Below are 14,107 nucleotides of genomic sequence, written 5' to 3'. Positions count from 1 at the left end.
TATGGTAGACCGGGGACTTTTCAATTAGCCTGTTACTATGCATATTATGGGGAAACCAGTGCTCCAGATTTTCGTGCCTAACTTCGGTCTGCTCTGCGTCGATTAAGTATGTTTCTGCCTTTACTCTGATCTGCGTGAATCAATAAAAAAGTCTATCCTTCAAACGTTTCTAAAATTTTTTAGACAAAACGTAAGAAGTCATGAAAAATCCCACTCACCACGTCCATCCTAGTCAGCTGCTCAGCAAACGTCCTGATGGGCACGTCCGGCAACTTGTAGGTCCTCCAGCCGACCGCAGCGTTCCTGAGGGCGAACGTAGACTGCGTCAGCAGCAGCGGATCGACGTGGGCCTCCCTCGTATACCTATCCAATCTGTGGCGGACCTTGGCATCGAGCTCGGTTGCTGGAAGGTAATCCTCGCAGAAACTGAGCAAGTGTCTGAGAGCCGGGTGGTTTGGAGGGTCCCTGAAGTCCTCTGGGTAACTGTCGAGCCATACGTGTAGGGCGGACACCAGAGTTCTGGAATGACATAATAATTCGGTGAAGAAGATAACCCAGTCTGAAATTTTGAGTTAGGGTTTAAGGTTTTAGAATTTGTTGGGTCGGTGAAACTACTGATTTCGAGGACTCTGAACATCCTGTAAGGTTAGATGAATTCTAATGAAATGTGTGAACTCACTTCGAATGAACTATTAATCGTTTTTGGCACTCTATGAGACCCTTCAGAAGCTTATAATTATTGTTTGATGGCATACAGACTATTTTTGATTTCGAAAAAAGTACCTCCTCGAGAGGGACTCGAACCCGCAACCTTCAAATCACAAGTCCAGTGCTCTACCAATCAAGCTACCGAGAAAGATGCAAATTACAACTTATTCTGCCAGAATCGCTCGAGGATGTACTTTTTCCGGAATTAAAAATTGTGTGTAAGCCATCATATATTCTGCTATTATATTGTCGAAAAAATTTCTAAAATTTCAGCGCTCAACAGTAATCGAGCGTTGCGTCAATGGTTAAACACCCTGTATATCGAAACTCACTTTTTATGCTGTTCGTGCTGATCGGTCTCGCCGTTGACTGGCAGATCGGACAATTCCTCGTACCTCTGCAGCAGCAATTTGAGCACCTCGCGAGGGGTCGAGAAACTCCTGTAGGTGGCCAGGAAGACGTTGATGTAGGTGGTCTCCAGCTCGCCGTCGTCGGTCGACAGCGCCTCCACCAGCTTCTTCAGGGTGCCGGCCTTTACGAACCTCACCCTCACCGTCTCCCATTCCAGATGAGAGATCTCGTCGTCCGAATCCTGAAATCAGAGGTTACAATGAGTTGCCAAGAGCAGCGATTTTTTTTTTTCGAAGAGTCCAATGTATCTGAAAGATTACCTAGATCCCGCTATGGGTCGGTCTTTTTTATGTTCTTTATCTGCTACCTTTGTGATTTTAAATTTCAATTAACAATTTTGTTTTGAATCGAATTCTTTATTTTTTGCTCTCAAAAATAATCTTGACACTATAGTGACACTGTCTGCCTCAAGAGATGGCGTTATGGGTGTCACGTCACTCTTTACTTTGGCCCCGGCTGATTCATAGAAGTACCTGCGTTGCAGCAGATTCACCTCTTCACGATGGTGTGTCTTAGGAACAGATAGCTGGATTACCTAATTGATGCAGTCTCGACTCTCGAGACGAATCACCAAACCCCTAACAGAGGGTGCACCTACACAAACTTGGCTCGAGAACATCTAGCCAAAACATATTGCTAAGGTTTATTAGTGGAAATAAAGAATCGAAAAAAAAAGTGTTGAACGACAACTTATTGAATGTCAATAGTTCGATTTAAGAAAATAAAAACTTCACCCGCCAATTCCATAGTAGCATAAGCTGAACGCGTTGTTGAAAATCGATAATAATCATAGATCATTTCGAATATGGCCGATACGACATTCAAAAAAAAAAATATCGTTATTGCGCCGCGTTTATTTTAGGCCCGGTCACGATTTCAGAGCGGCCATTTCGGGCTTTAGGGATGGCATAAATCACACCCCGAAGCTCTTGCAATTCATGTTACTGGGTGGCCCATAAATAAACTTAAATGGGTTATATAAAGGGCGACGAGACTTAATTTTCCGTCATATGTCAAGGTGACAAATGACGTTGGATGTATAGGCGGAAATTCTCACTTTATTCCTACGAGCCTGAATTATACAAGGTCCGTCAGGGAAATGAACGAATTATATTGCTTCCGAGTCTACAGAAGATAAAGGAAGATTTGGAATCACTTTCGGATTACAAAAAATGTTTGAGTTTCGGTTTCTGAATTTGATATAAGGCATTTCAGACAATTCCGGACAACTTTGGTTTCATATTGTCTGTCTGCCGTATTGTCATTGTCTTTCTGTCGATCTCTCAGCAAATGCTCAAATTAGATTTTAATTTAAAGAAGGTTCCACTGCACCGAGAACTTATGGTCTATCGTGCGCCCCATCAGAGCTGTTTTCGCTATTAGTAGGGATTCATCAAGCCAAGTAGCTTGATATTTCAACCAACTAAAATGTGTTTTTTTAGAGCTATAGAACTTTAAATTGCAATAAAACAACGATGGATTATTCGATTGACATGAATTTTATTAATCCGCAAGATAATCTTGTGGCATTACATTCTAAATATGATTTCTGGCATATGACCGCCACGGCTGGCTCGGATGTAGTCCAATCTGGACGTCCAATTTTCGATGACTTTTTCCAACATTTGTGGACGTATATCGACAATAACACGGCGAATGTTGTCTTCCAGATGGTCATGGGTTTGTGGCTTATCCGCATAGACCAATGACTTTACATAGTCTCACAGAAAGTAGTCTAGCGGTGTTAAATCACAAGATCTTGGAGGCCAATTCACAGGTAAAATAAGGCGGTCACCAAACGTGTCTTTCAATAAATCGATTGTGGCACGAGCTGTGTGACATGTTGCGCCGTCTTGTTGGAACCACAGCTCCTGGACATCATGGTTGTTCAATTCAGGAATGAAAAAGTTAGTAATCATCTCTATACCGATCACCATAGACTGTAACGTTCTGGCCATCATCGTTTTTGAAGAAGTACGGACCAATGATTCCACCAGCCCATAAAGCGCACCAAACAGTCAGTTTTTCTGGATGTAACGGTGTTTCGATATACACTTGAGGATTAGCTTCACTCCAAATGCGGCAGTTTTGTTTGTTGTCGTAGCCATTCAACCAGAAGTGCGCTTCATCGCTAAACAAAATAAAATGGACGTAGTGCGCGATACGTATTCCGCACAGAACCATTATTTTCGAAATGAAATTGCACTATTTGCAAACGTTGTTCAGGCGTGAGTCTATTCATGATGAATTGCCAAACCAAACTGAGAATAAATCACTTGACAGCTGCTAAATCGGTCGCCAACTTAAAGTTATATACCTCGAAAAAAACACCCGTTACTTGTTTTTCAATTCTGGCAAAAACGAATTTTCGCTCCTATCACCATCAGTCCATAATCATCAAATACCCGGAAAAGGTTACAAAACCGCCCTTCACCGGGAAAACCTTGAATCATACCCCCACACACCCCCCGCATATCCAAGTTACCCGAATACAAACATCGACATTACGAGAAGTCCGGATCGATTTACCCGCACGAACAAATCGGGGGGTGGCCGGGTACTTTAATTCTCCCCCCGCTTCAATCAAGTCGAAGTTTTTCGCGGAAAAAAACGGCAATTCGATCGGATTGCGTTCTTCCCGCGTCCGTTTCCCCGCCGGGGGTAAACGTACTCGACGACGAGTCCGTCGAGGCGAGAGAATCGATATTCGGCATTTGCAATTATCCCCCGGTCGGTTAGTCGGGAGAACAACGGGCCGAATCGACATTTATGGGAGGATTGGGGGGGAGCTTCCGTGGAGGCGCCACTGGAGGTGTCGGCAGGGATTTTCGCCGAGCGACCGTAAAGCCGTTTTTTATGAGGTCGAAGCTTCGAAAATAGCGCCGGGATGCGTATTGGCATTCTGTATCTATTAGCTTTTTATAGAGATCGTACACCGATGGTTCTGCACTATGTACTAGTGAGTTTTGCAATAACCTCAACATTCGATCTAAAGCGAGATGAAAATTTCACTTATGTAATTTGGGACTAAAATGAAGGGTTTTCAATAAGAGATTTCATTTTGATATTAAAAAAAAACGAGTATATTTCAAAAAAAAATGCGGCTGTGTTTCCCCAATAACTTCATGAATTTCATATTTAAAGTCTTGAATCCAGCATTGGCACAGACCTTATCATTCATCATCATTATCATGGTCTCAAGGAAAAAGTCTAAAGGTTTTAAATCTTAAGATCTCGGTAGAATCATATATGTTCCAGTTTGAAAATACTGAGAGGTTTTTTCTATTGAAATAACGGTTGTTTTTTTTTTCGAGGTATATAACTTTAAGTTGGCATTTCTGTTCAAGATGGCGACTGATTTAACAGCTGTCAAGTGATTTATTCTCAGTTTGGTTTGGCAATTCATCATGAATAGACTCACTCCTGAACAACGCTTGCGAATAATGCTGCAATTTTATTCCGAAAATAATGGTTCTGTGCGGAATACGTATCGCGCACTACGTCCATTTTATCGTCGACAAAACCGTCCATCAGAGCAGTTAATTCGATTAACCATGGAACGTTTTCGCACCACGTTTACTCTTATTGATAACTCGCATCCCCAGAGACGCCGTACGGTGCGTACAGAAGAAGCTAATGCTGCTAAAGAGCGTAGCATTGAGGAAGACCCAAATGAGTCTATCCGCCATCGAGCACAGGAATTGGATCTGTCACCATCCACTTTATGGAAGATTTTGCGGAAGAATTTTGGTTTGCGTGCTTACAAAATCCAACTCGTGCAAAAAATGAAGCCAAACGATCATCAAGTAAGGCGTAGATTCGTCGAATGCTCCCAAAATGAGATTGGCCTTGTTCCCGATTTTCATAAGCGAATTTTGTTTAGCGATGAAGCGCACTTCTGGTTGAATGGCTACGTCAACAAAAAAAAAACTGCCGCATTTGGAGTGAAGCTAATCCTTAAATGTATGTCGAAACACCGTTACATCCAGAAAAACTGACTGTTTGGTGCGCTTTATGGGCTGGTGGAATCATTGGTCCGTACTTCTTCAAAAACGATGATGGCCAGAACGTTACAGTCAATGGTAATCGGTATAGAGCCATGATTACTAACTTTTTCATTCCTGAATTGAACAACCATGATGTCCAGGAGCTGTGGTTTCAACAAGACGGCGCAAAATGTCACACAGCTCGTGCCACAATCGATTTATTGAAAGACACGTTTGGTGACCCCCTAATTTCACGTTTTGGACCAGTGACTTGGCCTCCAAGATCTTGTGATCTAACATCGCTAGACTACTTTCTGTGGGGCTATGTAAAGTCATTGGTCTATGCGGATAAGCCACAAACCCTTGACCATTTGGAATACAACATTCGCCGTGTAATTGCCGATATACGCCAACAAATGTCGGAAAAATTCATCGAAAATTGGACGTCCAGATTGGACTACATCCGAGCCAGCCGTGGCGGTCATATGCCAGCAATCATATTTAAAATGTAATGTCGCAAGATTATCTTGCGGATAAATAAAATTCATGTCAATCGAATAATCCATCGTTGTTTTATTGCAATTTAAAGTTCTATAGCTCTGAAAAAAACACACTTTATGTAGATATATTGAAGAATTCGCTCCTTCGAAGACAATTTCCTTTTTTTGTGACTAAGGGCCGTTGAGCTCTCAAGTACCATTATCGTAGAAATACTGTTTGTATAAATCGATAGTGCATGAATACAATGGGACTAGGTAGAATAAGGAGATGTTCGCAGATTATAATATTGACCAGTTCTGATTGTACTGCAGAGTGTATAAATTTGGAATGGGACGCAATAATATTCATAATAGTGTAATGGGCTTGAGTAACCCATGTAGCAGGTCCAATTATGCATTTGTTGTTAACCTTTTGGTATGAAGAGATCAGTGGATTAAAATAAATACTCTCTTCATATCTAATAACAAAATAATATAAAAACTTGTCAGGAATGTGGACAATGCTTTATTTTTATTTTTTTCATTAAACAAAATTGTTTAATTCCAGTTTATCCCAGACTTCCTAGTTCTATCTTCATTATAATAATTGTATATTGAGTGCATGATCACCTATATCCCTTTATTTCCTCAAGATCATCTGAATAACACAGCCCTAAATGGCTATTAAGAGATATCGTATAATAGCAGAAGAGCCTCACACCATTAAGCGCTAATAAAGCACTTTGGGGATGAGAGTAGAGCACATTCATTATCACTTTGAATTCCGAATTCGGGATCTTATAGTTAAATGTTTGTTTTGAAAGTTTGGCTAACGTTTAAGGTGCGTTCTCAACGAGCCAAGTTTTGACATAATTTAAGATCTTTTATTATGGCGTTAATAGATATAGTATATCCAAAGTCACTTGAACTAGTCCATAAAAACGCTTGGCCATAGGTATCCCTTCGAAGTGGATACCGCGATCCGCTAAATACCGGGGTTTATTTCAAAGTATTGTTAGGCAATAAATTCACTGGCCCCAAAGGAATTTCTGGAAACTTGGACAACCCTTGTATAATCGAAATATTCAACTTCCTCCAAGTGACTTCGGATATACCATACCTATGGACATTCATAAAGTAAAATTTGTCTGAATACTCACCGAATGGGATGATGATAAGCTTCTGGTGGGACGATGGTAACGTACTTTCTTGAGGTAGACTGTGTAAAGGGCGCCATCTGCTTTCTCCTCGCCCCACAATCGCCATGTTGGCTGCTGGAACAAGACGAACAAGATGAAGAAATGAGCCGAACAATCGAAATTATGCGAATATTTTCAAATTTTCAACATCATTCAGTATACCTATTATCAGAGATATCAATGGCAGGTAGCAAATGATTCTTGGTTCAAAAACCATTAATTCACGTAATTCTAATAATTTTTGAGAAAATCTACACTACTTTCTCGCATTGCTGAGAAAAAGATATTTCAAAATATTGATGATCCTACAGAAGATAGAAGATCATCTGATAATGACGACTGAAAATCAAACCAATAACATCTAAATTTCGGTTGCTTTCAGAATCAATCTCCTATCATCATATTTTGTTTTTGTTTGAGATCACAATCAATTGATGATCAAAATAAGAGTCCAATGTCCCCTATAAGCAGATGTATTTCTATTTAAAAAACACGTAAACGACACGTAATAGTTTTTTATGATTCACTTTTATTACTCGCACACTGAGTGATAAGTCATAACTAAATTCCTCGATATATGAAAATTGCAAAACCACAGATAACAGATAGAAAGTGATATTCCCATTCCTATGTTGTGGTTTGCTCACTCATTCATTAATCTGTCTACAGATGTGATATTTAAGAAAACATCACTTCAATTGGAACATTTGGAATCACCTAATTATTGAATTACACGCTTCATGTACGCGTTTTCACCTTGAATATACAAACTGATAAACATAAAAACATTTGATAAATGTAGCTAGAACTCCGAAATTATGGCATTCAGGTAAAGGAAACATCACATGAAAAGTATTCAATATTTGTAATTATTATTCCAATGAAAGGAAAGATCCAAAATCAATGTAAATTTTAGGTGTGCAACTTTGCTTCCGCCGTTTTGCAATAGATGGCTATAGCGGCAAGTAGTAGTCGAAATAATTAGATTGTAGATGATTAGGTATTTGTAAACATAACGCCATCGAAATATTGGTCAATTTGTGTCTGCATTATAAAGTTATTCTCGATTAAACATGTCAGATTACGAACCAAATTCTCGTCATTTGCGGGAGGTTTAATTTTTTTCTTTGATATGAAAAAATCTGCAGCAGAGGCTCATCGAATGCTCTCAAATTCCTATGGTGAGGCCGTTATTAGTGAAAGAACGTACCGAGAGTGGTTTCAACGCTTCAAGAACGGTGATTTTGGCGTCGAAGACCAGTTTTCAAAGATGCAGAATTGAAGGCATTACTTGATCAAGACTCGTGTCAAACGAAATAATAATTGATAGGATCATTGGGAGTGACGCAACAAGGCATTTCAAAACGCCTAAAGTCATGGAAATGATTCAGAAACAAGGAAATTGGGTGCCGTACGAGTTGAAGCCGAGAGATGTTGAACGGTGTTTGTTTGCTTGTGAACAGCCGGTTGCAAGGCAAAGACGGCAGGGATTTCTGCATCGCATTGTGACTGGAGGAGAAGTCTTACCACACCCGCCGTATTCTCCAGACGTTGCTTCCTGGGAATATCACTTGTTCCGATCAATGGCACACGGCCTCTCTGACCAGCACTTATGCAGAAGTAAAAAATTGAATCGATTCGTGGACCGCTTCAAAAGATGAAAGGATTCGTACGCTGCCCGAGAGATGGGACAAAGTATTGGCCAGCAATGGACAATACTTTGCATCATAAAGAATAAACAATTTTTCTAGAATAAAGCCTCGAATTTCGGAAAAAAACGGCAGAAGCAACGTTGTACCATCATAACATTTGTTCTATCAGAAGAACCTTGCTCAATAAAATTTTTGAAAATCGTACAATCAGTTTCCGAGATAAATGAGGCGTTCAATACTTAAAATACACTCTGTATGTTAAAGTAGTTCCCAAGATTTTCCAATTTCCAATGAATAGAGCAGTGCTTGGATAAGATAGAAGCGCTGACTCTATTTGGCGTCTCTCCACTAATTTCATAATTTTCATACAATGATCCCCAAGTTTGGGACCAGTCAGGTCAGAAGAATGGAAGCTCTCAGTTCCCAAGAACAAGCACGCGAAAACAAAAGACGATAATCATACCCGGAAGGATTTCAAATTTTCATGGTTAGAGTCTAGAGTTAACAATCACCATCCTCAATTACCTAAATAATTTAGGGACGCAATAACTAAAATATCATAATGTGAAGAGATTACATCAATCCTTAATTACAAATTAATTATTAGAAAAGCCGCTTCATGAGACTCCAATCTAATCGACCTCCAGGTCTGACCCGGTGAAATAACCTGGGTAACGAGTCCTGAAACTCCCGTATATATTGTCCCCCAAACACGAAAGTCTAACCTAATGAACGAGATTAAACCACGGCCAGAATCTCTTGCAGCAACAGCATGGAAAATATACTAACTGACAAAGAAACTGCAACACCCAGAAGGAGCTGTTTTAATTTAATTTATTTTTTGGTAAGACATGGATAGTATAGGAAGGAGTAAATAATTGAATTTGGAGAAAAAATCTTGAAGGTTTCCACATGTAAACAATTTTTGTTATTTGAATATTGTACTCGTTTTTTGCAAGTTTTTTAAATTTTATAAAAAATCATTTGTTCGAAGAGATCCAAAGTCGATGTTTAGTTGTTGTTGAAATGCCTATAGCACGTGTATTCGGAATTGATCGCCAGCTAAGTGAATTTGAAAGAGGTCGAATTATTGGTCTACGGGAGGCGGGGTTGTCATTTCGAGAAATCGCTAATCTTATGAACAAAAATCCAACTACTGTTAGGAGATGTTGTCAAGCGTGGTTTGATAATGCCCAAAATCGAAGAAGAGCAGGCACCGGACGCCGAACAAATGAAGTTCAATATCGACGTATGAGACTTATGGTCATTAGTGACCGATTTGCGACAACTCGATTTTTGCCTGATGAGTGGTTAGGAGAACAAGGCCATCCTGTAACTGTCCAAACGGTTCACCGCCAGATAAGGTCTTTTGGACTGCAGCATTATCGACCCTATCTTGTGTTATCTCTGACGGTTGGGCATCGCCGGCAACGATTATAGTTGTGCAGAGAACGTGGAATGTGGAATGGCATCATGTCCTCTTTTCTGATGAATCTCGATTCTCCATGGGTGCACATGATGGCCGAAGAAAGGTTAGACGACATCGGGCAGAAAGACGTGTACCTCAGTTTGATGTTGAGCGTCATGTACACCAGACAGTAGGCGTTATGGTATGGGGTGCTATTGCACATGCAAGTAGGACACCTTTAGTCTTTATTCGAGGTAACAAGACAGCGCTGCGTTATCTTTAAGAAATAGTGGAGCCATATGTTCTCCCTCACCTTAATCGGCTCGAGAATGCAATATTTTAGCAAGATAATGCCCGACCTCATGTTGCCAGAGTTAGTTTATACTTTTTCGAAGCGACCCATGTGAATCTTTTGCCATGGCCGCCCAGATCCCCCGATCTTTCGCCCATAGAGTATGTTTGGGATATCATGGATAGAAGGCTTGGAAATTTACCCTAGCCCCCACGGATCTTAGCGACTCTGAGACATGAAGTACAGGTAGGTTGGGATAGTATCCCTCAGGAAGAAATAGACCATCTTATTGCATCAATGCCAAGACGTGTTGGGGAGTGTATAGACGATAATCGCGGTGGGCAAACACATTATTAACAAATTTATTGAAAAAAATTGTAAATCCTTCGTTTTTTTCTCCAAATTTTAATCATTTAATCCTTGCTATATTATCTATGTTTCACCAAAAAAAAATTAAATTTAAACGGCTCCTTCTGGTTGTTGCAGTTTCTTTGTCAGTTAATATAATTTAGGGACACAATAACTGAAATATCATAACGTGAAGAGATTAATTCAAAATTAATTATTGGAAAAGCCGCTTTATGAATCTCCAATCTAATCGACCTCCAGGTCTGACCCGGTGAAATAACCCGGGTAACGAGTCCTGAAACTCCCGTATCCATTGTCTCCCAAACACGAAAGTCTAACCTAATGAACGGGATTAAATCACGGCCAGAATCTCTTGCAGCAGCAGCAGCAGCATGGAAAGTAATTAGGCGCCGTAAAGAACGCTGCCGAATGAAAAAACAAACTAATGAAGTGTCGCCTCTCTCAAAGAGGACTATTCTTCCAGCTGGTTTATTCGGCGGCTTGCAACATCTGTAAGCAACTACGGCGTGTATGTTTAGCATTTTTTCACGCTTTACGCCAGTGTTGATCGCGTGAAACGGAATGTGTGCGTGCTTTATCAATAGTTTTCGTCTTTTTCGTCGGAAGATCTCGTTCTTTTGAAGTTGGCGGAACCACGGCGCTGTCGATTTGTATACGGGACAATAAGTTAGGCTGATTAAGCTGTCTATTTATCCTTTCAGTTCTTTTAGTTTGTATACGTTGTTGGCTGTCATTCTCGTATTCGGATGTAACAGTTTATTATCTCTGCATTTCTTCAGTTTTCTATTCATGGAGTGTTTATTCGTGACGGATGATCGTTCAACGTACAAGACAGAAACAAAACATTAGTTGAAAGATGTTTTTTTTTTCTCTGCAAAACGAAAGGATGCCATGAAAAAGATTTTCGCGAACAAAGTTTTATCATCTCGAATTTTTCCAACAATTGGCAATAAGATAAAGATAAACTTACAGATTTTCGAGAGAAGAAAAACTGAATTTTCCTAAATAAAATAAAACAAAGTATTCACAAATATTTCGAAAATGCACATGATGGAACCCAACCAAAATTACTGTTTATAGAAGAGGATGGAAGCAGAAGATGAAAATTCTCTAGAATAATGATAAATGATTTTGCTTAAATATTCTGAGAATCTCTTGCCTACGCTCACATCCGTATTCGATAAATTGAATGGAATTTGAAGAAGGCCAGAATCATAAATATCCAAGTCGGTCGGCAAAATCTAGCTCCATAAACAGAAATGCAAAATAAATTGAAACTCTTCAAAATATTCACTCACGTTTCTACACAAAATTGCTCTCGTAAAATTTCGAAATCATTTTGGATCATTATATCCAAAAATGAAATCACACTATGTAATTTCATTATTGAAAATTAGGGAATTTGGTTTTTTCAGTGCATCAGTTGAAGAATATCTTCTTTCGGCCATAACTTCAGAACGCCTGAAACTATCGCTTTGCGACGTTTGAGTTTTTTCATGCAAATTTGATGGAATTTTTGTTTCTGTTGAGAAAATCCAATCATTACATTTGAAATTTCGGAGTAAAATGAACAAAACAATGAATTTCTGACTTAGCACCCCCTATCGAAAGCAGCAAAAACAAATTTATCATGAGTATATTTTGTCCTCAATCAACAAGATATTATCTTTCAGACGAGATCTAATTTGCTCAAAAATGTTGAGCCAAACTGAAGTTACAGGCATTTCAATCAGTCAGATTTCTCCCTTTCACCTACCCTTATTCGATGTCGTAAAATCGAAAGTGACAATTCAAAAAGATAGAGAATTTTCCAGGGATTACAGTGATGATTTTTTTTTTCAACTTCATATGAAACATTTTCGAGTAAAATTCATTTTTCTACTCGACGGTAGCTATTACGCCGCCTAGCGGTAGAGGTATGAACTTCAAAACAATTTCCAGTGTGTTTTCTTGTACACTTTAGTGGTAAAATTTTTTACCACAAGTCTCTACGATGAGTGGATCCTGAGATATAGCCGCTTACCTCGCTTATTTGCCCACCCTGTACATTGCCGGCCAAATTGGACACTTTTAAAGGAGAAGTTCTATTTCTATAAATACTAGATAGACGAAAACTGATGTCAGTATCTGAGGGCCAACTTCCATCAGAAACTCAATGGCGAAAATCGAAACTCCATAGTTATCCCCGTTAGCTACCGGATGTTTTTGAAAATGTTCATTTTCGAGATATTCAACTTTTCTTCTGTTGAAAATTTTTCATTTCTGTAAAAATATTTGAAAATTCAATATCGCGAACATGACTCCAGACAAATATCAAGTACCTATGCTTTGTTTTTGGAATGGTAATTTTAAGGTCCATCGAGATAGGTATGTTAAAAAAAAATCTAAATTCTGAAATATAAAAATAAGACTTCCCTTTTAAAAGTATCCAATCCAAGTAACAACGAAGATAATATAGAAAAAAATCAGCAAACAAATCGCCTAACCAAAATTTGGTATTCTATTTACGTACTATATTCAAATTCCACAATTCCAATAACTGTGACAGTTTGGTTTCACCCAAATATTTATAAGAGCATATCAAAAACGAAAAGTACAGAACTCATAATGTAAAATGTCAAACTTTCTTTCACAATTTACAGTATAGTTCAATAATCTTCACCCATTATTTGGAGTTATAAAAACCAATCTATACAAGATAATAAAATAGGATCCCACATATTGAGAAATATATTCGATAGGTCAAGTTCAATTGTAATGAAAGTGTAGACTAAATTACCAAACAAATTGCGTAACGATAGTAATGGAAATATTCGTTTTATAGATCTTCGAACCCGCCAAGTTGATGTATAAAATGTGAGATCGTAAGACTCAGTTAATAATTCGATAGAAAAAGCCATATTTCTTTGAAAACTCAAGAACAAAAAATTTTATAAAATGCTTAGGTGTATTCCCACATTCCTTAATCTCCCTTATATAACTTAAAATCCACCCTTAAAATTCCAACTTTGTCTGTTATTCCTTGAGAATGCCAAGCATATACAACAGATGGGTCACCCATCCAAATACTGACCACGTCCAGCACTGCGACGTTCTCATACTGAAACAAAATTCTCACGCGACAAATTAAAGAAAAAAGAAAAAGTTTTGTTACAAACTAAAACCAGCTGCCGAATCTCATCAATCTTAATGGCATCCCAAGTTCTTTAGCGTCAATATCGGATGACCAAGGCGTCACTCAGTATCGTGTCCAAACACGTACAGTGTGTTCCTTTTGTCGCTCTAGGAGTCTAGGAAATTGCCAACTTGTTGCCTTGCCTAGTTGTCTCCGCGAAAATAACGTGTTCAATACGCGTGAAGTCACGTGCATTCGAAGCGCACGTTTTTTGCCGTGCTTCAATGCTCGGAAATTGTCGATAAACGAATATTGTTCCGAGAATGCGAGTACGTCGAGATGCGGATTAAAAAAGGTCTAAAGAGAAACCGAAATCGTTGGAGCCATCAGAGAAACGATGAATTTGGGGAATTTTACACTTTCATTCTTCACTATGTTCAATCCTTGCAGACTATCGAAGAAGAAAAAACACTACAAATTCTACACAA

At 39.0% G+C, this 14,107-nt stretch overlaps 1 protein-coding gene across 1 annotated transcript in view; it reads right to left on the bottom strand.

The window, feature by feature from the left end:
* LOC123679190 (ral guanine nucleotide dissociation stimulator) overlaps window positions 1-14,107 on the bottom strand; it is a 42,141-nt gene that overhangs the window by 6,403 nt on the left and 21,631 nt on the right. Inside the window, exons 2-4 of the mRNA XM_045616622.1 lie at window positions 6,745-6,858; window positions 1,041-1,300; window positions 219-519 (exon numbers count right to left, since the gene is read on the bottom strand). Coding sequence (XP_045472578.1) covers window positions 219-519; window positions 1,041-1,300; window positions 6,745-6,858 — 675 coding nt within the window. The remainder of the gene's footprint in view (window positions 1-218; window positions 520-1,040; window positions 1,301-6,744; window positions 6,859-14,107) is intronic.

Source organism: Harmonia axyridis, chromosome 4, assembly GCF_914767665.1.
Source record: "Harmonia axyridis chromosome 4, icHarAxyr1.1, whole genome shotgun sequence".
NCBI classification, from domain to species: Eukaryota; Metazoa; Arthropoda; class Insecta; order Coleoptera; family Coccinellidae; genus Harmonia; species Harmonia axyridis.
The sequence above is the reverse complement of the archived record's forward strand: the minus strand, read 5'-3'. Positions and strand labels throughout refer to the sequence as shown.